A 23,533-nucleotide genomic window follows, 5' to 3' on the forward strand; every position below is an offset into this window, starting at 1 on the left:
TAATCCCGTTGGTTATGGTTTTGTATTTACCAGGGATTCACTACATCCGGCTACGCAGTCCAACAGGTGTCGAGGTACCTCACAGTGGTTTGTTTGTTCGTATAAAGCTTCAGGATTTTGAGCCATCCTGTGATAAAATCAAGGGCACTTCACGCGAAAGACTTCTTACATTTTAGATTAGAGTAATTTTGCCCTTACAGCTGCACGATCACTGTACAGGTTCTCCTAACAAGTCTCCGTGCAATTTTGTATTTCTTATCGATTTGACCTCGTTTCCGATGTCATCAGCTTTTTGGTTCTTAACACTCCTTGCTTGTCTTTGAATTAGACGTTAATATCAGTTCAGTTAAACCTCTCTGTAGAATCTACTCTAAATCTTTGGAAATGTATAATATTAAGCACTTAATGACTGACCCCGAGGGAAACAATGAGTTTTGTTTCCCCGAGACTCTCAATGTTCCCCGAGGCGAAGCCGAGGGGAACATTAAGTGTTTTGTTATACCTCCCAACTCAAAAATAGAAAAAAACTGCGAAGAAATCGTTTGATTGACGCCGGCTGGCTCACAAATTTGCCGCCGTTTCAAGGAGCACGACCTGATCACGTGCGAGTCCAAAGTTCAAGTTCTTGTTTTCCTAGGGAGTTAATAAGGTTTGTTCGCCCTAGGGAGTTAGTGAGTTTTGACCTACAACACGTGACACGTTCTCCTCCAATCGGAAAACGTGTTTGAGTTGGGAGGTATAACAAATAGCTTTCAGGAGTGCGCAGTCTGCAAAGGGTTTACAGCTGCAAGGGAAGCCCATACAAGACGATATTTGCACAGTTAGTCGTTACGGAGAAGTTATTTCTTAGGAACATTTTTAAAGCATTAATGAACTACTTTGTACAATTCACTTTCTACTTGAGGGAGAAATTATCATAAACCATTTTCAGATTAATTTGTTTCCAGCTTGGGTTAATGTGTTTCAATGGAGCCCGAAGGTCTTACAATAGCATAAGAACATACGCAATCGTTCTTTTTCGTTTAACTCTCCAGTGCAGATAATTTAGTTCAGAATGCATGTCCGTGAAATTGTAATTATCGTTTTTCTATATCGATCACTTAATCATACAAGTGTTTTGTCGAAAAGGTCATATAGTTATATACAGAAGAAAATAATATAAGTCCTCAGATTTGTAAATATTGATCAGGGTGAAAATGTTTTAAAATGGTCAGGGTTAATTTATTGGTTTTTTTTTTACTGGGTTGCTTTACTTTTCATGTATATTTATTTTTGGTAAACCCTTGTGAATGACTCAGTGCAGGTCAGTATTTAAACTTCAACGAGTGTTTCGTTGAATGGGACACAATAGTTGTCAGGAAACAACTTGGTTATGAGCTAAACTAGATGGTTTTTGTTAACTTGGATTATTGTTCAGTGTTATATTAAAACGGTATCTGTTTCTAATAATTGTTAACTATTTTTACAGTTATGCACGACATGGAATGGCGCGGTTTTCATTTGAATGTCGAAAAGTAATTGGTCTTGCATCAACTACGTCACACGATTGGCTTAAAAACTCGCGCCACTTTTTCATCTAATCAGAAGTCAAACCAGACCAATTGTGAATTGCTCGCACTCGTTTTCCCGCGCTTTGCCTCAGCTGCATGTAATTACTTCGAGCTTTGATTGGTTTACTGTATTATCTGTGTCTTTTGTGATTTGCTGGAGTGATTACTTTGGTTTTGGTTTTACAACACTCGGTTGAAAACCGCTCTATAGCATAGCGAGGAAATTTAACTGGTCGTATTCACGAGACCGAAGCTACTTTTGATCCTGGAAATAAACTATTTCTGTACAAAACGTCGTCATTTGTGAAATAGCCCATACGCCAAACAGCATATGTCGAGGAGTCCAGCGTAGTAAGCAGTTATAATAACCATATATTTTTTTTTAAATCATATATAGGCTTGAAGCAAATCCGAGCTTCTGATTGGTTCTCTTGGGTCGGGATTTTGTCATTAAGCCGTGCATTTTTTGCTTTCGATAGCCGGCAAATTCAAAATTTCCAATTAAAAACGTGTAAATACTCTCATTCTTCGTAGAACTACCTAAAAGATCGACATTTAATAATAATAATAATAATAATAATAATAATAATAATAATAATAATAACAATAAAATAAATAACTTTATTTAAGTGTCAAATGTATCTAGCACTGTTTTGCTAATTGGGGACACTGTAAATAAATAATCAAATATTTCAAATGGTACATAAGGTGGGAGGCTGACCAGCTGAATATTTACACAACGCGGTCGAGGAGTTGAACTCGGGACTTACCGGGAACAAATTTCGATAGCGGTGGAGGATGGCGACGCCGCCTCCTCAACCAGCTGTTGTAAGCTCCTTACAACATGGACAAAGACTGAGACGACTATTCACCAAGCGCATTTTATTATCCGAAGATCTGAAAACTTCTGATGTAGAAACTGAATCAAGCAGGGTCCGAGTGCAATATAATAAACTACTTTCTATCCTGGCTTTCTCGAGCCGTACTCGCTGCACTCGCGGTCCGTACTGCCATGATCCCAGGTCAATATTCCCTAGTACCGCCTTTGTGCTCGGTTTGCAAGAGGTTGTTAGGGACCTTTGATTACGAAATTGAGTTCGAGTAGGACTTCGAATTTCAAACCAGTGACTTCCTAGAACCCTCTTTCTTCACGTTGGTTTTAGGTTGCGTAGTTCGGCGTACTTCCTGAATGGCTTTTTTCCTAGGCCTTCACGATGAATTAATTTCGGACCACGTGACCCGAAAACGATTTACCGAGACAAAATGTCGAGGCCTAGTAACTAGACAAGATTTTAGGTTGAGATTGCAGCTCATGGGAAGGGTGATGTGGCAGCTGTCGTAAGGTTTCACATGAATGGCTTGCTACCCTTTGAGAGAACAATAAAACAAACAACAGAAACAATGCCCCTAGCCCTAAAACAATAAAGCTCTTAAAGTACTAGGTTTGAAGATTGTAGAACTTTGAATGTTTTTATGAGCGTTGTTTAAGTTTCCGTGGGCTAAGAATTATGGGTAAATCTACCAGTCGCCATCGTTTTTCTTACGGAAGATTGAAATGTTTTTTTGTAATGGTCCCGAGTCTTTCGGCAGATTGTCGGATCAAGAAATAATGGAGAATGTCGATAATGACGGCAAATGATACGCAAGGTAAACTAACTGGCATTTTATTTACTTCGATCTTATATTTTACGACACACTGTAATATTATAACTAGTGGTTACTGCATGACAGCTGTGTGACACCATGTAGGTTAATTACTCTATTGCGTGACAGTTATATCTTGTTTTAACTTAGTCAAAGTACCATTAATTTCTGCGTTAAAGTTGTTTTATTCAACTTAGTATGCTCTGTAGGCCGTCTACTTCGTGACAGTCAGTTTGATTGTCTTGGTTGTAACGCCATGACGGTTTTTAGCCGTGCAGTTGTAGATACCAGTGTCGGCATGCTTGACTCCAGTAATGCGGAGCTGCAGTTGCAAGGCGCCTGCCAAGTTCAGGGGCAAGTTCGGAAGTTTACTAAGGATCACCTTAAACACGATCAAAAGAATAAGCATCTTAATGTTTGCTTCATACAACACCAGAAAGGAAAGTCAAATCAACATAAGATATTAATTATAAAGCTTTTGGTCTATAAAGTACAACGCATCCATGAAAAACACCTTAGTTCTTGCTGTTGTTGTGATTGTCTGCTGACCATAACTCCAGGTCACAGTGGGCACTGGCATGGCTATCACAAGACAGTCAATAGTGACGTTATCTCCAACTCGATACACGTGACTTCTGGTACGGTTGCCGTTGACCAGAAAAAGAGCGTCCACGAGTGGCCGTGCTGTATTGAGAAAACAAACTAGATGTCAGGCGTTCGCTACCTGTTTTACTTTAGAGCGATTTTTACACGACCATTCCAATCAATTCGCAATTTCTTTGGTTTAGCATTACTATGCTGGGTAGTAGGCACTCCCTTTCGAGAGAAGAGTTTCCGCGCATTCTGACCGCACAAAAGTTAGGGTGTGCCAAAACTCAACAGGGAGTGAGGTGTCACTAACTCCCTCCGAGTCTTTGACTCCCGGGCCGGGTTGTACCCAGGATTGATTTTTTTTAACAAGAATATTTTTCATTGCTTATGATTTTTGAGGTTTGAAATTGTTCAATAACTACTGATTAAAGTAAATGGAGAACAACGCGAGACTCACACTGAATATTAAGGTTGTGTGCGACGCAGGCACCAAAATAGGCGTTCTGCACAACGCAAAAAAATCTCCCAGCGTCCCCATAAGTCACATTCTTGATTGACAGGTCTCCATTGTCATGAAGCGTCAGACGAGGGCTAAGAGTTTGCTTTGCACCTGTTGACAGAGTAGCAAGGTCAAGCTTAAATCGGGAATTCACTGACTTTACCATATATTTGACAGTGGCAATCAATCAAAATGCCTCAACGTGATTGGCCGATGAAATAGGCTCTCAGGCAGCTTAACATGCAAAGGTGAAGTGTCATAGGTAAATCTAGGTGGCTTAGAATTCCTTCGCTTTATTCCGATTTACGTAGCACTAAGTAACTAGTAACTTTTCTTACTTCTCCCCCACCCCCTCCCCCTTTTGTATGGCATGCTAGTCCAACGCACGTTTACCCACAGCATTAAATTGTCTAAATTCGCCATTTCTATTTACATATACACGTGGCAGAAAAATGGCATTGTGAGAACAAAGTGTATTGCCTAAGAACTGGGTCAGAACTGATCACAACTCAACACAGTGACTCTGGTCAGGTCTCAAACCAGTCCGCTCGATCCAGAGTCTAAAGCAAGCTAGAACATTAACCATATCGCCACCACTCTTCCTTCTATTGTGTTGCAACTACTAACCATTTAGTTGCTTTATGGCGATAATCCTGTTGGCTAATTGCCATTTAATGATAACTGGGCCTGAAGCACTGTAGCGGCAGGGGAGGGTCGCAGTCTGGAAAAACTTGACTATGAAATTTTGTGGAGGGCTTAAGATCTTCGGAACGTCTGCAAGAAGACAATCAGGAACCCAAGCATTAAGTGTACTGACCTAGAAATTATTTTATCCTTACCGACATTTTTAAATTTTCTTTTATTTCTTAAATTCCATTGGGTTTGTGAATTTAGCAGTACACAATCCCTTCACTCTCTAATATAGCTACTGGTCTAGTCTTCATTCAGATACAAAACAGCATACCGATTATCCTGTATCCAGGAAAGGCCCAGATAATAGGTTTAGTTGTTTAGTGCGGCATAGAGTGTAGCCGGATTCATATTTTGACTGAAACAACATTTAGTACCAGCAAGAGAATATGGTACCAGATGTAAGTTTTCGCAATCAATACAAGTCATAGAACAATGAAGCAAGGCTGGTTACTACGTGACAACTTAAAGCGACAACGTCTTGACAGAGTCCAAACTGAAAGCCAAGAATTGCAAGTATGGACAACTGTTTCTACCTGGTTGGGTCTCGCTAGCACGGTGTAGCGGCAAAAAGTAGAGCAACCGGCTTATGGACCAATAGACCATTTTTATTCTCGGTATTGGACTGGAACTAGCATGCAAATGAGGCTAACACGGGGAGTCTTTTCAATTGCAAATAACATTAATCTCTTTTAATGATATTTCCCCGCATGAGCGTCCATTGCAAGCTAGTTCCAGTCCAATACCGAGAATACGAATATGGTCTATTGTCTACTAAATGTACATGGTAATGGCCTTAGATGAAACTCAAATTCAAATGTTCCGGATTGGTCAATGTCACAAGCAAAACGCATGACCGTGAACAGTAGGTAGACTCCAGAATATCATGTCACTGTCGCGATAAGGAGATAGCGGACAGACAAAAACTGTCCCGCAGAAAACACACGGCAAAACCATGTTAAAAATGAGCAGCATATGGGATCTAAAAAAGACATACGGCCCAATAGAACTAAATTAATACAAATGATGCAAAGGACCGCAAACGAAACTTATGCTGCTGGTATGCATAGGATCTGTAAAAAGATCTGTAAAAAGATCAATAACTGATTAACGGACTCTTTATTTTCTCTTTCATACGGTAATGGTAATAGAGGATGAAGGGTGAGAAAATTGCACACCTCCTCCCCCCCCCCCCCCCCCCCGCATATACTATAGGCCTTATTTCCAAGGTCATCATCTCAAGTCACTTTTAGATTACTGGCGATTTCGGAAACAACAGTAGAGTCCAGAACTGAGCCAATCCTGGAATTTTACTCCCGTGACAGCCCAAGCGGCCTTACACGAATTTTCATTCTCCACGAAAACATCCACGGATCGCACGTGATGATATTAGTCGCGGGAAAACTGGGTAATATGTCTAAAAATAGCTTGAGAGGGATTACCTTGTGAATGAGGCTTGTAACGGTAATGAAACGGTAATAGACGACGTGGTGTTTTTTAAATGAAAAGCGCGTGATTGTCTCCCATATTCGTACTTTACCTGGCACACAGAGACGAAAGTCCTGTGGCGAAACTTTATAACCTGGCGGGCACTTGCATTTATATCCACCATAGGTGTTCACGCATCCATCTTTCCATGCACAGAGCTGTTTGTCTTTATGTACGACGCATTCGTTGATGTCTGAAAAAAAGAAAAAGCAGGGTTTACATGTCAGCCAAACTGTAGAATGCTGTGTAAGTTGTCTTTAGCACTGCATATTTTTTAGTTACTTTAAGTTCAAGGGTGGTATTTTTCTACGATTCTAAAATTATTGTGTATTATCATGACGTAAACAGACTAGATTTAATTAAAAATGGCTGGATAACTGGCCAGGTTTTTTTTTTTTAACCTCGCTCCCAGGGAAAAAAGAGAGACACTGGGAAAGAGGTTGTCGAGGACCACAATTACACAAAAATGAAGGCTAATATCCTAATCGAACAAGCTCGATAAATAAATGTCTCATGGTACGCTATAGATAACACCATATTTCTTTCGGGACACAGCTGGCAATCCCGATTGGGTAAGATATCGTCATCTTGCCCGCTCGGGCTGCCAGTCACAGCGCAGGAATTGGTTTATATTGCCTACTCAAGGAGTTAGCCATAAAACAAACGTCTGAAATCTTCATCATGAGTAAGCCTGTCGAAATATTTGTATTGATCGTTTGGTCGTAGTTGCTTCCCTTCAGTACTCTGCTGTGAAACGTTCGATATACCGAAAGTTCCTTTTAGTGCGTAAGCTTCTGGCTAATATCGCGGGCAAGATCACGTGACATGTGCTTAGCGTTTGCGTTAATTTTGATTGGACAGGAAGACTCCGAAAACCTTCCGATACGTCTACGATAATTTACCGAAAACGCCACTAGAGTGCAGTCCTACTTACCTTGGTCGCAATTGTAACCTTGTAAACCAGGATTCAGGCAAACTGCGAAGCAAATAAGCAAAACAGTTTGATACGAGAGCTGGCAATTAATATTTGCTGAACCGATCTCAAAAAATTAAAATGACACAGAAAGTGCTGAAGGAATGCTCTTCATACATGCCTGGTGTGCCTGACATGAGAAACCTGGTCGAAGGATGGCGTCCTATTTTCACTGTTATAACGCCAGACCATGGTCTCAGAGCTTTTGGTATTGTGCATGTCTTTCGTTTCCTCGAGAAGATGCCATCACATTTAAGTATTGCACCGTTGAACTTGGCCAGTATTTGTCCGGTGCCATCTTGCTCCGTTATGAATTTGACGTCTGCGTTCTGCTGCACGGCGCCAAGGTAAGAAATTCCATTGGTCTTGACCCACCCTGGCCCTACGTTCACGTAGATTACTGTCACTCCTCCTGGCTTACAATAATACGGGAACTGTTCGTTTGCACTGGATCGTCTCAGTTGCTGTGGTGAAAAAAGGGGTGTGGTGGCAGACACTCAGTAGGTAAAACGAGTCAACCACAGAGCGAAACTACGTATATTGGTTATATTCACTATTTAGTTCCCCTCCTGGAATATAACCCCCGTGGGGCTTTAGAGCAGTAGCTTACGAACTGATCAGTTACGTCACAATGGGTTTTCTGCCATCTCTCTAGGCCTTTGTTAATTACAGAAAACAAAGGATTTCCGAAGACAGTCGCCGAGCCTTGCAGCATAGCAAAAACCAAGATCATCTTAGCTGAGAACATTGCGTCAAGCAAATCCCTACAATTCAAAAAAGAGCGTTATTAAAAAAAAAACAGATTGTCAATAAGGAAAGCTATGGCCACTCTCAACCCAGGAAGAAAAGCAAAAGCAATTCAAAAAAGCGGAGAATTTGGTGGGTCTACTGTGTAAACTTGCTTTTTTGGCGAACTTTGCAGTCAAAGAAATATGCCAGTCCACATACGAACGCACGAAATGAGACCTTTTAATTCCTCAACTGTATTTTATGTGGCTGTGTAACAAAGCCTCTTTGACCTATTTATGGCACATATATAAAAACGCCTCTTAGGAAATGAAGTATTTTATCAGAGCTCTCAAGAATCACGTGCTTGTCTGCACGCGAACGAAATGGGTTTCGATTTGTTCGTGTCTCTAAAAGTCTTTTTAAAATAATAAAAAAAAACGTTGACTGCGCATTTAAGTACTCTCATGAGATCACTATCTGCGACCTTTTGAATCTATCACCTCTATTTTTATACGTTTGCAATGTGATTCGAGCCTTTGTTTCTGCTATTTACTGAAGTTGAGATAAACATAACTGATTTTCTTGGCGTTTTAAGCGGAAGGTCTTTCTATTAACAAGGCAAACAAAAATCACCGAAAAGTAAACGTGATCAGCTGCATTCTTATCGATTGGACTGCGATTGTCATCAATTTATATTTGCTCTTGAGATACTGTAGTCTGAATTTCAGCAGTCTCGCTCGCGACACTGATATTAACTGCAGTAAAAAGAATAAACGTGCAGCACCAGATATGTAACTTTGTACAGGGTCTCGATGGGGTTAACCGTTGGAAAATTTTAACCGTTCGGTTAGCCGTAAAAGCAAATTAACCGTAAAAATAATTAGCCACGAAAGTGAAAGTCTTAAGATCTCTTGTCAATACTTCTTTTTGTGTCTTGGTGACCCTGGTAGTACAGGAAAAATTGTGGAGACTTCATCTTTGGCAATAATTCTTATAATGATAACGTCAGTTTTCATTCCGAAACGGTCCTAAGACCTTAAATGTGTTTTTCAGTTATCAAACGAATTTTTTAAACTTTTTTAAGCGATGACAAATTTGTTAGCTGTAAGAAAGTAAAAACCAAAACAATATCATATCAACCGATAGCCGTAAAAGTCACCACCCCATTGAGACCCTCTTTGTAGCAAGAAATCTGCCCGTGATTCTATTTTACTTTACAAAGGCGGTGAACAGTTCTTCCTAGTTTTCTTTTTTTAATTTAGAAAAAGAAACTATTTGCACTTTTCTTACTGTGAGTCATCGAAGCAGCGCTTGCAAGCCTGTTCGGAAAAGACTGAAAGGAACCGGAAGGGGGTGGGGGTTACTCTCTATAATTGACAAGACGACAAGACTACACCTTAAGGGGTTTCTTTCTCATGCTGGAGAGATTTTGAAAGTTTAAAGAAAGTGGTATAACTGTCATTCTCGAACAGAAGCGCTCACTAGTAAAATCACTATTTTCCATATGCATGAACGTAAAAGAAAGGGTTACCTTTTCTGTAAAATGCGTATAACTGCTATAGCTTAGACATCGAGGCGGAGTCTTCCCGTAGGAAATTTGATTGATTTACTCCCAAGGAAAGGGGCTCAGTTCTGTCCCGGCATGGCTTCTCTAACCGGAGTCGAAAGAGTTTGCTTGCAGGCCGATGAGACGCACAGATTTTACGCTTTCCACGCACGACGTAAAGTGGAAGGATGTAGTTTTGAGATGGAAGTATAGTCTTTAGACAGGAAATAAAGTTTTAGGATGAGGCTGTAGTTTTCAGGTAGAAGTGCAGTTTTGAGTGTTTCTACAATTTTATCAGCTGGATTGCGTGGAAAGCTGAAATTATACGAACGTGCGGAATGGTAATGTTCAATTAAAAAGCCATCTATCAGTTGAAGTGTTATGTTTAATAGATAGCAAAAATGCAAGTACACTATTTTTTCCCTTGAACACTCACCTGTGTTGTTAGTAGTTCCAATGCATAAGCCAGCGAATAGTGAGATGTAGTCAGTGTTGAATACACAAGTGAAAGCTCCGCCTAAAGCCATTATAGACATGTAATCAAAACATGAGAAAAAGAAGCAAAGCCAGCAGCTGCAAAAGTTTATTATTCTGCTAAAATATCAACACAACTTTGCGATAGCTTAATATATGTAGCCTGGTAGCAATTTTGTAGTAGACGTTACCAAAGGAAGTGCCGTAACGTAGTCGTTTTTCTGAGTTTCAATTGTTGCACTAAGTTCGTGTGCATTAGTTTTTAGTGGTTTCGTCCTTCCTTCCTCCTATACGACCAATGCAATGTTGAATACTCTCAACCTTTTACTGCCCCGCCTCGGCTGAGTCTTTCAACAGACTAATGAACTGACGAGTAAATAAAATTAGAGCAAATAGAAGCAGCAAACTTTGCAGATTCGCTAAAAGACAGGTGTACAAATGATTTTGATTATAATTTTAACAATTTTAATTATTACCTTCTTTAAAATCCTATTAAAATAGGACACGACATCTCCTGCAGGCTAGGCTAACACAGCTCAATCTAACCCTTGAAAATACAAAGCGTAACTCAACATGCAGTGATATCTTTCAGAAAGAATAAATAACGAAATGTTAAAATCGCATGAATACGATAGTATTTTGAGTAAACAAAGTTTGAATGTTGGTGTCGTCAAAAACAATGCCCAAGTGCTTAAAATAATGAGAATACGAAGAGGTTGCAGGAGCTTCTTAAAATATTTGAGAGGTTGGATGGTTTTAGCAGTATTTTAGGATAGCATTTTATTCGAAAAATAGCGACCCGAAAGAAAAATAAATCACAAAAAAGAAAAGAGAATTAAAGAAGATCACGTTCAGTCCCGGGGGAACACACACATAAAAAGGACGAGAATGCTCATTGTATCTTTTAGGGGTTAAAAAAGAATTTGGTATCTCTTAGGGGTTAAGAGAATTTCAAGCCACGCCCACAAAACAGGATCTCGCGGGGGATTCTTTTCAAAATTTTCGACGGGAACCTCTGTCTTTTTTGTATGCCGGGAGCTCACCCCCCAACCGGAGATTCAGTTTGGTCACGCGGGACGGACTGAAATAGAATTATGATCAATAACTGAAAGGAACACATTAAAAAAACCTGGTAAATCTAAGTTTTCTATGCAATAAGTGGGAAAGCTTTTTTCCGAAGAACTCCCGTTTGTTGTGAACTACCGCTAGTTCATAACTACTCTGAAAAAAGAATACAGAATGTCGTCTGTATGTGCTTTTATAAGTCTCCTTACAGCACCTTAATATACCTGTCTAGAACTGATATATTTTACCAAAGTTGCAAGACTAGGCGGGGGGACTTCCTGAACTTGTTGGTGGAGCGTGCGGCTCGTTTCCTGTAACAGTTACCGTATTTCGGACCAAAATATTTGATTTATCGTACCCCATTTTAGACTTGGCCTAACAATCAATACCTTATTTCAAATCTCCAAAATTGGTTCATATCTTGAAAACCAACAACAAACTCAACTCGTCTATGACCCCGTATTCAGTATTCGAGTTTGCCGTGTTCCTGTACGGCTTTCTTCCTGGCCTTCACGGTCAACTGATTTAGGTGAGTTGCCCGGACCACGTGACCCGAAAACGATTGTCCGCGGTGAAATATTGAGGTCTAGGAACTAGGCAAGATTTGAATGCAGCCCACATTAGTGGAAGGTGAGCGCTCTTAACACTGCATCACTTACTCCGCCATCATTGAAGGAACAGTCACAATAGTAAGTGGCCATAGATTGACACATTTTTGGCTTGATAACTTAATTTGGTGATCTTGACTATTGCTTAGCTTGGACACTAGGTATAGACTACAATCAAGGAAGGGGAGAGGTTTTTTCTTTGTTAGGGTAGGTGGGGTAGGGGGGGGGGGGGGAGGGGTTCAAACCCATACATCACTACATGTTCCATTCCTTGATGGATGAAAAGAGTTGCTGCATGATTGACCTGCTTTGATATTTCCACCCATGAATAACTTTGTGGCCATCTCTCACAACCAGAGTCATACCAAGCTAATAGGCCATTTGCGAGTTACCTTGTGCTTCTGTTTCAAAACAAGTCTTTGTGCAAAACCTTTCATATGAAAATGAGTTTGATTTGCATGAAAATGAACCTGTAGGCAGAACACATTTCCATATGAATGGTTTCGTTTAGACACACAGGCAAAAGAAACCTTGGAAGTGGCCTATTACAGAAACAAACACACACCTAACACAAACATGTAAATTATCCTAAAACATGTTTATTTCCTCTTAGTTAACATTAATCTTTTTGTGCCTATAAACAATACATGGATAGAATTTGCTTTCCCATAGCAATTTAATCACTACTTCCAAATAAGGTCTACAACTTCTTTCACAAACCAACTAATCTTTTCTTCAAAAACTTATTGTTGAGTTTGACTGAGATTAAAGATGATGCTGATGTTTGCTAACTGTGGGTTTTCAGTCTGAAGATGTGTTATCCATGATCTCAGTAACTCTTCACTGGCATTTGCATGACTCATGCAGATAGCAAGAACGTTTCCTAAAAGAAACAAGAAAAAACAGTTAAATTGTTGTTTATAAAAGTTAAGTACCATAAACTGCAACTAATAATCCCTGGACTTATACATAACAACTTTGTAAGGGGTTTTGGATGGGCTTATAAATGGAGGGGCTTATATCAGGGGTCTTATATAAGGGGTCTTATATCAGGTGGCTTATATCAGGGGGCTTATAAATGGAGGGGCTTATATCAGGGGGCTCAGAAAAAACATTTCAAAATGAGCAACACCATTGATGGATTGATAACTTTATTTGTACATGGCAAAAATTCCTTCAGCACAACTTAAAAGTATAAAATATCCAAGTCTGCTGAGCAAAACTAACTATAATTGTTATGGTATTATAAGAATAATAACCTAACATATCAATAAAGCTGCTTTTCAAGGATGCAGTGTCACATTCAATTCAAAGCTGTGATGATGCAGTTTACGTTTAAATTTGCTTAAAGAAACTGTAGATCAGAGTTCACAAGAAAGGCTGTTCCATAACATAGCACCCCTGTAGGAAACAGAGCAGTGTTGATGGAAATATGTTTTTCATTTAGTGGTCTCTCAATAAACTTTTAAGTGTATTGGACAGATATTTTTTTACTCGCTTGATGGAAATGGAAATAAAAAAAAATTGGATACCCTTTTTTTCAACGCCTTTGCGCCATCTGAAAACGTGAATTTTCCATCCAGTTGGGTCAGAAACCGCTGGGGAATTACGACTTGGCACTAGCCAAGCTGTGATGACAAACCAAAAACGTTGGTCTACATATCTTTTGAAAATGTGTACAATAATGCTTTGAACCAAAATTGGAATTACACTTGCTTGCCTAATTCCTAGTATATTTCACTTATCTTTTTCGTTTCAATTTGTTTGGTTCTATTTGGTTAGTATTGATACATCCAATAAACTTGATCAACATACATGTAGTCTGAAGGATGTGTCAACTACTGCTACTTCGAGATTGTAACCTTACCTTCTCCATTCTCCTCATCAAGTTCAGCATCAGTTCTAAGGGTGAAGAAATGTCTTTGAAGTCGACGGACCCAGATAAAGGAAGGTCCCTCGACATATAATGGTTTGTCTGAGTCGTAATTTTCCAAAATTTTCTTCTGGCCCTCTGTCTGAGCACCAACTAAAAACTCTTGTATTCCATCTTCAGAATTATCCTGAGAATCAAAAGAAAATAAACTCGAGTAGGAACAAACTTTTAGTTGGTATAACTTCCAACCTCATTGTGTTGTGTTCTTGGGTCTCTTATAGTGCTCCTATTGAAACAGGTCGAGTATAAATGGGTATCAGTGTACTATTGGAATGACCTGGCATAATGACCTGTGATGGATGGGATGGCCTAGCATCCCATCAAGGAAGACATTTTATAACACAGAAACCCAATTTAATGCTTTAAGCAACTGAGCTTTTTGATAACATATACCATAAAATCCCATGTTAAAGCCCCCGTGGTTATAAGCCTTCTATTTGCTAACAAAGATATTATTCTTGATATAAGCCCCCCCCATCCCCAGTTATAAGCCCTTCTATTTGCTAACAAAGATATTATTCTTGATATAAGCCCCCCCCCCCCCCCCCCCGATATAAGCCCATCTATTGTATAAGTATGTTCCTTTTGCATCCAAATTTTTAATTGAAAGTTATAGGCTAATAGGGTAATAATTGGGTATTAGTATCCCCCAACTAGTGGACTAATGGAAATCCTACATTTTAATAGACTACGTTACTAGAGGACTATTAGTAATAGTCCTTGAGTAGCGAAATTGGCGCAATTGAGCGTGACGCTTTCTTTCATTTTATTCCCAAATAAATATTTCTTCAACTTGCATTTGCCAACTTTATTATTGCCTTTTCTGTTCGACTAGTTGGGTGATACTAAAACAATTAGACCCTTTGCCCTCAAGGGCCACAGGTCTATAGCCCATTCGGCTTCACCTCATGGGCTATTAACCCCCCGCCTCGTGGTCTAATTGTTAAATAGGGTAATAGGGTAATGGCTCTAACTGTAATAGTATGTTAGCTTTAATTTGTTTCTCAGATAGGTTTTCTCTCGTCATTCCGAAATATTTTTTTTAATTCCGCTTGTATGCCTCCCCCCTCCTAGACATAAGCCCCCCGTTTATAAGCCCATCCAAAACCCCTTATCAAGTTATATAAGCCCAGGGCTTTAATGTTGGATTTTATGGTATGGCCCAACTAGTTTGAGAAATTAATTATAACTACAGATATTACCTTGTAGATAGTTATAATCTGTTCATCTCTCGTCATTCTAGCAAGAGCAAGCTTACTCAGTTCTGTATCACTTTCAGGCAAAACCTTTGGGTAAGGATTAGGAAACATCTCCTCCAGCTTGTGATACCAAAAAACCAGTCGTTTACACTTCTGCAAAGGTTGACTGGCATGGCCAAAAATTTCATACAAAATGTCATAGGTTTCCTCAGTAGGCAAGAGCCAATTATCTTCCATCATGGTCAAGATGTCCAAAGCAAGTATGGCTTGAGGGTGTTGTTTTGCCCAGATGGCATCAAACAGAGTTCTGTTCTCAAAGCGTCCCCTGGGAAACACATCCAACATTCTGTTGTATGTTTCAACATCTTTTACAAGACCAAATTCCTCCATATAGTGCATGGCTGCCTTAAGAAACTCCATATGCCCTCTCCTAGTTTTGTCTTTGGCAAGAAAACTGTCAATCACTCCATGAAAGTTCTCTTTTGTTCTCCCAAAAGAGGCAGCCCTTTCAAACGCATGGACGTGTTTGGAGACAACCGTTTCCGAAATTTTGACCTTAGGATTGACCTTCAGATGAACGAGTTTAGTGCTTGCTGCATCTTCAGCTCTTATTTTAGCAAGCCTTTCGTCGTAACTGTTTTCTTCTTTCAGCTCCTCCTCGGATTTACGACGTAAACTTTCAGTGGAGCAAATTTGCCTTCTAGACAAGCACATCCAACCAAGAGGAGAGTAACACTTGAGTACAACATGGTCATCACAAACTCTCCTGGCTATCGTTACCAAATTTCGCGCGCAATGCATCTTTCTTAACTGAATCTTGATATCGATGTTTCAACGATAAATCTTCAACGCGGGAGAATACGATTGCTACATATATTATTATACACCTCAAAAGATCTCCGTCTTTCTATCCTCCGTCCTCCATTTTGAATCTTTTCGGCCAAATTTATTTCAATGGGAGGAGGGTAAGAAACGTCCAATGATTTTACCTAGTATTCTACCCCCCCTCCCCACTTACTCGTGAAAGCCCTTCGAAAGGGAGCTGTCCACCCCTGAAATTTTGCTTCAAGTACCACGTGGTCTTCTTCGTTCGTTCTCTTTTCTTCCAGCCCTCGTTGGCTTTTGCAAGAGTAAGGAATAGTGTCTGTTTCCTTTCCTTTTATTGCTGTATTAGAGGTCCTTATTTGTTGTAAACTTCACCTACTTATGTTTCACTGGCTGGACTCTATGTTTATCGCAATTTATTTCCCTTTGTAAGGTGGATTGGGTCAAAAATATGGATTTGTGTAGTAGATCGTAAGAGACAAATTAAATCTAAGCTATTAGGACTTTATCCTTTTATCTTGAAATCGTTTTAGGATATGAATGTAGAAATATGTCCGAACATCGGGCTATTATAACCTGAGTAGTGTATCAAGGACAGTAAGCAATAAGATGACCGTACATGAATTAATTTAAGCTTAATTATTTCAATCAGTGATTTTATATGAAAGTTTGTAGTCACTGAAAAGAGAGAAAGTTTTTTTAAGATGGTTACTTTGATTAAGGATATGTTCTACTCCTACTGAGGTGTCTGTTTAGTCACCTTTAGTTGTCAGATTCCCAACACAGCATGCAAGGGTTGGTCAAGCAAAGGTACCTGGGCATCACAATAGAAAAATATTATGTACTTGTCAGGATACCTTTCCTCAGTTCTATAGCAGACTCATGGCTTTTCTTTTGGGGTTGAACTCTTGGGTTGATCGAGCAGATTGTAGAGTTATGACTTCTCCAGGGATGGGGGTGTTCTGGTTTACATTTAACTTCATGGGCATACTCCCTTGATTGTCAATTTTCTGAATGGTCTTCCCCATCTGTTGAACTTCTAAAAAAGGTATTGAATTTTCCCGTTGGAGGGGTGAATTTTAGAAACACCTACTTAAGGATGAAAATTCCATGCAATCTCCTGTATTCCTCAATATATTACTGTGTATACATGTATGAAACACGGTCATCTACACAACTTCTGAGTTAATTTGGTCCCTTAGCATACACTGGGTGTGAATTTAACTGAATTGTCTGAAACAGGTTAATTCTACATGTTCTTGGGTTGGACACTGGGCAAATTGACCGTTTGTGAGGATGATTTTGCCCACTTGGTTTGAACATGTAGAGGAAAGTTTTTCTAATAACAAAGTTCAGTTTAAAAGCTTAACCCACCTGTGAAAACCAGTTGTCCTCTTGCTGAAAACATTAATGAAACCCCTTTGCACTGTATAACAGTGCCAACACACTGATTTGAAATATTAACCACAAAAAGTAAATAAGGTAAAAAAACTGCTTCCATCTAGCAGCACATACATAGCAGCTATTCCTGTATAGCATTCATACATGGCAGTCTCTTCTTCACTGTAGATAAAGCATTATTTGACCTGACTTTTTACCTTGTGCGCAACAGGTTGTTCCGTCGTCACTTTTCTTGGCACAGCAAAGCATAATGTCTGGGGGCATTGAAGCTCTACAGTTAAAGGAAGAAGATGTTTTAAAGCTACTTGCTGCTGGAGTTCATCTTGGTGCTAGCAATGTAGACTTTCAAATGGAAAGTTATGTTTACAAAAGAAAACCCGATGGTAAGAATTCTCAGTGGATCTCTTTATGTGAGGTTTTGGATTTTTTCACCGAGTTTAAGGTACATTTGAACTTCTTTAGTCTGGAGACCTAAGAGATAGAGCTGAGTGTTTGTATAGTAAAGTTGTCATTATTATGGAGGTAGAGAGTTGTATGAATTCTGGTGTCTTAATAATATTGAATTTACTATATATTGTGGAGGTGTCCCCAAGGAAAGGTTTTTCTGTACTACTACAGTTAAAATTTGCCTTACAGGCACCTCTATAATACAGACAGGGCTATATTATCATTTATGGAAAGCTAACTTGGTCATCGTGAAACCAATTTTGTATAAGCTCTTCCTCTAGCTCACCTACCTCCATAATAAGGACAGTCAGGTCTGCCCCTTTGGTGCTCATGTGAAAGAGGTTTTTGCTTTTGTTTTTAACCAGGTGTTCACATCATCAATTTAAAAAAGACATGGGAGAAGCTGCTCCTTGCAGCTCGTATCATTGTTGGCATTGAAAATCCTTCTGATGTTTGTGTGATCTCAGCAAGGCCATATGGACAGGTAAGTTGATAATCAGATGGCTCCTCACTCTGAACGTCTTAACCCTAAATGTCTCACTTGGTGGAGGAAGTGTGAAGTCCTGTTTTGGATTGGATTTCCTTTGCATGCTGAACAAATTTAGTTATGAATAAAAATAGAGTTTACTCTCTTTTTTTTTGAAATACTAAAACACACTTTTCATTTCTTAATAAATGTATGAAATTGCCATTGCAAAGTACATGTAGAAAGCTATTAGAATTTTTCTTGTTGTGATGGTAAGCTTTAGGCTTGTTTAGAGCAATTGAATTTTTATTTACTGGTTGTGATTTATTTTTGATAGCGTGCTATATTGAAATTTGCAAGCCACACTGGAGCTACTCCTGTTGCTGGACGCTTCACTCCTGGTACGTTTACCAATCAGATCCAAGCAGCCTTCAGGGAACCACGGTTGCTAGTTGTGTGTGATCCACATACTGATCACCAGGTAACATCTTATTTTGTTGATCTCTTTTTATGATTGGCCATGTTTTGAGAGCCTTTAGACAAGCAGAACACAATAGATGTGAAAAATATGTCACCATATGAAACCAAAAATTAATTTTGAAGTACTTATCCACACAGTTTGCAGTAATTTGAGAATGATATCTGATTATTATATTCCAGTGCCTGAACAAATTTGCAGTTTCACATGCACCCTTGATGATGAAAACTTGGTGTAGATGTTGAATGTGTGTTTAGAAGGAAAAATATAGAATTCTGGAGAAAACAAATTGGCAGTCAAATTTCTGAAGAAAGCCTATTGCTAGACTTGAAAATAGGAGGTGTTGAGTTTTTAAGTTTGTCTGTTTTGTAACTATTTCTAAAGCTCTTTATAAGTAGCCATCCTCACCTCCGGACAGTACATGTAAGTTAGTAACAAAGTCTTCTGAATCAAGCCTTTGTTGTTGGCTTTCCTATACCCTAGGTCTGTTTTGGGGCTTCAAAGTAATGCTATCACTGACGATTCTCCCTTAAGTGCATTGTTTTTTAAGAGCTTTGTCACTTTTTTTCAGTCTGTAACAGAAGCATCCTATGTGAATATTCCAGTTATTGCATTCTGCAACACCGACTCTCGACTGCGCCATGTGGATGTAGCAATCCCTTGCAATAACAAAGGTGCACACTCTGTTGGTCTAATGTGGTGGATGCTGGCAAGGGAGGTGCTCCGCATGCGTGGCAGCATCAGCCGGCAGATTCCATGGGAAATTATGCCTGATCTCTACTTCTATAGGGATCCAGAAGAGGTGACAAAAAATTACTGTTTTTCCTTGACAAACACCCTTGAATAACTGTCCCTCCTCTAAATAAGCTTCCATCTAAACTGGAAAATTTTAATTGAAATGCACACCATGCCATAAAAAGTAGTCAAAGAGAAGAGGAGAGAAATTATCGATTTTGCAATCATAAAAGTTGGCAAGAGAAGACCTGGAATTCGAGTTGAGCATTTTGGTGTGTTTCAAGCAGTATTTTATCTGCCAGCTTGAAGGTTTCATATTTAGAACAAAAGTTTTCAATACGTTTTGGTAGTTTTCAAGGATATCCCTAATAAAACACCAAGGAAATTCATTTCACACTCAACACTGCTGCATTTGACTTTATATACATACATCCACAAGTAGAGAGTCCTCATTCGCGCATCTTCTATTTCCTTTTGTATTGGCAATATTGACGTGGTAACCTATCTGTGGACCCAGGATGAAGGGAAGTTGTCGCTTCTACATGCTTTATGCCTTAGAAAATGGACTTGAGCCCTTTTAGTGGTAGGCTAACTTTCTCTTATTTTGTTATCAGGCTGAGAAAGAAGAACAGGCTGCAATTCAACATCAAACTGAGGAGGCACAGCAGCCTACCAGTCATCTCACTGAGTGGGGTGGTGCAGTTGACCAGCAGACTGGCGAGGTGAGTGACACTGCTATCTCTCTGTTAAAGGGATCACTGAAGTACTTGGTAATTACAGAGGAAAGAAAATATTTCAAATCAAAGAAAACTGGTACTTGAGTTTTTAAATGGCAATTTTTGAAAAGCACTGTTGGAGGAGTGGTGGCCAAATGATTAGTTCAGGGTTAGGGCTTTGGCCAGGGTCATTGTGTTCTGTTCTTGGACAAAACCCTGCAGTCTAACTGTGCCTGTCTTCATCCAGGTGTATAAATACAGTGTAGGCACTAGTGAAAATAAATGCTGTGGATAACCCTGCAATGAACTGGCTTCTCATTCAGTGGAGATCAGAAATGTGCCTGATGTGCCACTAGACTCGAATGCAAACTTTCCCATCACTTTTGTCCATGATTCCCAGGAGATAATGGGCTGGAAATGCAGACTTTACCTTACCTTTGTTCCTGATCTGACACCTTCCTCTTCCAGTGGTACTACCAATACTTTTGTATGCTTTTGGTTCGACCTTGTTGAGCTGCGTCATTGCTGTACTTTGCAACGGCGATTAGCCGCGACAATATTATTATTATTATTATTTTATAGTCCTGTTCAAAGGGACACGTCTTAAAAATACTTGCTCACCCAATTCAGTGACTTCAGATTTTTCATCATGAGCCAGTAGTTACAAGGTGACTACTAGCTACACCGTAGTAACATGGGACAGCTATGGTGAAGTGTTGCTGAGGAAGCTTAGTAAGTTGTCAACACATGCACATCTTCTTGATGCAGTAGTCTATCCTTTCTTTTCATTAACTCATTGTGTTTGTTCTTATTTTTATATTCCACATTGTTTGGCCAGTCAAATCAACAGTGGGTTTCTAAAGAGGTATAAATGATCCATTTTTCATGCACCATCAAACCTTGTTACAGGAAACCAAGTTATGTTGCATGAAAACTCAGAAGCCCAACACCTTACAGTTACAAAAGAAATACACACTTCCCAAAGTAATATCCCCCCCCCCCCCCCACCCCCCTGGTATCCAACAATGAAATCTGATGCTTGGGAGAAATCTGGAATCTCACAAAACTACAGATACCAGAAAGGAAGAACCTGAAAAGTACATAGCATCACTTCTCTCTCAAAAATTCAATAATGAACTGCGACATAAAAAGATGGAAGCCTAGACTGAGAACAGCTATTCTCTTGGATGTGCCACTGGAATAGTAAAAGGCAGCACATCATAAGCTTAGAAGAATGAAATATGTCCCTTACGACTGTGCTTGTTGAAGCATGCTTGAGCTTATGATTGTGCTTGTGCTCATGGTTACGTTCTGGTGTCCTCACTTGGTTAAGTTTGTGTCAGCGATGACGAGGCTTAAGTAAGTTCCCAAGGTAGTGTCAGTGGCAAAAGTTTCTGACCTAGAAAGAACAGTGCTTGTGTTGAAACACTCCACTTGAAGGGGAAAAAAATTCTTTCAAACGTCTTGTTCCTTTGACCTCTGACCTCTAACCTTGCATTGGGGTTAGCTTGAAACCTATATAACTGTTGGGGCTTGAAAATGGAATATGGTAGTTGCATAAGTTACACTACTAAAAGGTGATTTATGGTAATTCTTTTCTTACATTTTGGCATAAAAATTATTTCATTTCTAGTGGGGTGCTGAACAAATGGGGGCTCCTACTGTACCTCCCGCCATTGGTGCCAGTGAAGACTGGGGTTCATCTCGAGACTGGAGTACTGAAGCTGCTGCTCCTGCCGCAAAAGATTGGGCAGAGACCAAGGATTGGGCTGACCCTGCACCCAAAGAATGGGGAGCTGATGACCTACAGCCTAGCGGAGATTGGGGAACCTCAGTCACCATGCAGGATGGAAAGAGTGCTGGAGCAGAGTGGGCCTAAACTGTGACCCTTTGTGCATTGATGCTGAATGTACTGCCTTGTCAGAAAGAGACTTAATAAAAACTCCCACTTTGTCTGAATTTTCACGTGTTCATGGATTTAACTACATTTCAGTTATGAGCTTCCCTGTTTCAAAAAGACTTCAGATAAGGCCCTGTGTACATTACGCCGGAGAAATTTGAAAACGCAGCCATATTTCTACGTTTAGACCTACCGTCCACGCTAATCCGAAAACAGAGCTTTTCGGAAACGCTCTTAAAAGCGGAGGAAATGGAAAACCGGCGCCGGCTTTAGGCTTTAGTGTGGACGGAAAATTTTTGAAACCGGAGCTTTTCGAAAACGATGACGTCGCGATAATCGTGTGATTCTCTGGTCTTAGTTTTCCTCAAATACATATCCAAAATGGCCAGTGATTGTTGCGTTTTCAATTTTCTCTGGCACAGTGTGGACGAGGACGAAGAATAATATTGTGAAATTTGTTTGACGCCACCTTACAGCTCCACTGTAAAAACCTATGGAAACAGTACGGTAAACTGACTTTCGACAGACGGGTATGTACGAAGTTACAGTTGTTGCTCAGCAAAAGTCCGGCCGTGGACATGTCAACAGCTATTTATTATTAGCATGTTTGATACTAGGCATCGGGGCCTGGGGGACTGAAACGAAAAGAAAACACGTCGAGGTTGAGGGATGAATTAAAAAATGTATCTTAGTCTTACCGTGTTCGAGATCCCCGAGCCTCGTCGCTATGTTTCAATGGCATCGCAATTAGCCTGTTGAGGGCCACCAAGATCCATTACAACATCAACAAATTCAAGCTCGGGAAAGGAGGTACACTGGAACCCTCTCATGACCATGAGACCTAAGCCGAGGCCCTCCCTCTAAGTCACTATAGGCGACATGAGTATAATATCCTTCAGAAACGGAAAGAAAATACTTTCGTGTTTTGTTGCACACCACTGATTCTCTTGTCAAATCACCTACTCCTGAAAATTATCACCTTGTTTGGCATGTGCGTCTTGTATTTTTTTTTGGTAGTTCATTGAATTTTTTTAACTCATCTATACACAACAGATGTCACGCTTCTAACAGATTAGTAGCGGACATTTCGCCCTCTGTGGACGCCAGAGGGGTTTTTATCTGAAGATAGACAGCTGATATTTAGAGTTAGTTAGGTCTTTTTAGGGTACCAGTTTTATTCCTTTTTTGCGATTCTTTCAACGCATTTTGGTTTTCTTTTGATACAAAATTAAAAATTATGATAAAAACTGTCTTTTTTTGCGACCCATTGTTTTGGGCGTCAGTTTGGGATGATCTGGATCAGGATCAGTGATCCAAGGCCTCAGATCATGGTGCATCAAAGAACCGATGAGTCTTGACTCTGGGAAAAGATTCACCGGTTCCTTGGTCCACCATGATTCAAGTGACCCTGAATCGTTGATCCTGGTCTGGATCATCGGAAAGAAACGCCCCAAAAGCATGAAACTGGAATGCGGCATACGGGGACATGTTATGTAGCATATATAACGTACAATTAAACTTTCGTCACAACGTCACGTTTGCGGAAAGCCAGGCTCGTCGGAAAAACGCGATCATT

General features: G+C 39.8%; 5 protein-coding genes across 8 annotated transcripts in view; 3 read left to right on the forward strand and 2 right to left on the reverse strand.

The window, feature by feature from the left end:
- Window positions 1–2,187, forward strand: part of LOC110065166 (1-phosphatidylinositol 4,5-bisphosphate phosphodiesterase zeta-1-like) — a 28,973-nt gene extending 26,786 nt beyond the window's left edge. The window contains exon 30 of the mRNA XM_089290066.1: window positions 34–2,187. Coding sequence (XP_089146192.1) covers window positions 34–176 — 143 coding nt within the window. The 3' untranslated portion in view covers window positions 177–2,187. The remainder of the gene's footprint in view (window positions 1–33) is intronic.
- Window positions 2,188–3,198: 1,011 nt separating this feature from the next.
- LOC110065113 (inactive tyrosine-protein kinase 7-like) lies at window positions 3,199–8,549 on the reverse strand. Its single transcript, XM_020772209.2, has 8 exons — window positions 8,061–8,549; window positions 7,557–7,899; window positions 7,397–7,438; window positions 6,515–6,655; window positions 4,912–5,058; window positions 4,243–4,395; window positions 3,709–3,878; window positions 3,199–3,576 (listed from the first exon to the last, which is right to left on the reverse strand). The coding sequence occupies exons 1-8, from the start codon at window positions 8,181–8,183 to the stop codon at window positions 3,409–3,411; spliced, it is 1,287 nt and encodes a 428-aa protein (XP_020627868.2). The 5' UTR covers window positions 8,184–8,549; the 3' UTR covers window positions 3,199–3,408.
- Window positions 8,550–12,436: 3,887 nt separating this feature from the next.
- On the reverse strand, window positions 12,437–15,972 carry LOC110065240 (evolutionarily conserved signaling intermediate in Toll pathway, mitochondrial-like). The gene is made up of 3 exons (XM_020772349.2): window positions 14,993–15,972; window positions 13,725–13,917; window positions 12,437–12,740 (listed from the first exon to the last, which is right to left on the reverse strand). Exons 1-3 carry the CDS (start codon window positions 15,788–15,790, stop codon window positions 12,601–12,603), a joined length of 1,131 nt encoding a protein of 376 aa, XP_020628008.1. The 5' UTR covers window positions 15,791–15,972; the 3' UTR covers window positions 12,437–12,600.
- Window positions 15,973–16,035: 63 nt separating this feature from the next.
- LOC110065163 (small ribosomal subunit protein uS2-like) lies at window positions 16,036–22,016 on the forward strand. 2 transcript variants are annotated; one of them, XM_089290076.1, is made up of 8 exons: window positions 16,036–16,119; window positions 17,427–17,598; window positions 18,028–18,146; window positions 18,466–18,609; window positions 19,178–19,408; window positions 19,956–20,063; window positions 20,896–20,922; window positions 21,691–22,016. In XM_089290076.1, the coding sequence occupies exons 2-8, from the start codon at window positions 17,466–17,468 to the stop codon at window positions 21,934–21,936; spliced, it is 1,008 nt and encodes a 335-aa protein (XP_089146202.1). In that variant the 5' UTR covers window positions 16,036–16,119; window positions 17,427–17,465; the 3' UTR covers window positions 21,937–22,016. The 2 variants fall into 2 exon arrangements, with proteins under 2 accessions (XP_089146202.1, XP_089146203.1); XM_089290077.1 differs by lacking the exon at window positions 20,896–20,922 and having other exon boundaries at window positions 16,037–16,119.
- A 1,263-nt stretch (window positions 22,017–23,279) lies between these two features.
- Window positions 23,280–23,533, forward strand: part of LOC110065237 (uncharacterized) — a 24,658-nt gene continuing 24,404 nt past the window's right edge. For all 3 annotated transcript variants that reach the window (XR_016207354.1, XM_089290074.1, XM_089290075.1), the window contains exon 1: window positions 23,280–23,533. This exon is cut by the window's right edge and continues 74 nt beyond it. The gene's annotated coding sequence lies outside the window, so the exon portion shown is untranslated.

Source organism: Orbicella faveolata, unplaced genomic scaffold (genome assembly GCF_042242905.1).
Source record: "Orbicella faveolata isolate gen_17 unplaced genomic scaffold, um_ofav_v1 contig_2, whole genome shotgun sequence".
NCBI classification, from domain to species: domain Eukaryota; kingdom Metazoa; phylum Cnidaria; class Anthozoa; order Scleractinia; family Merulinidae; genus Orbicella; species Orbicella faveolata.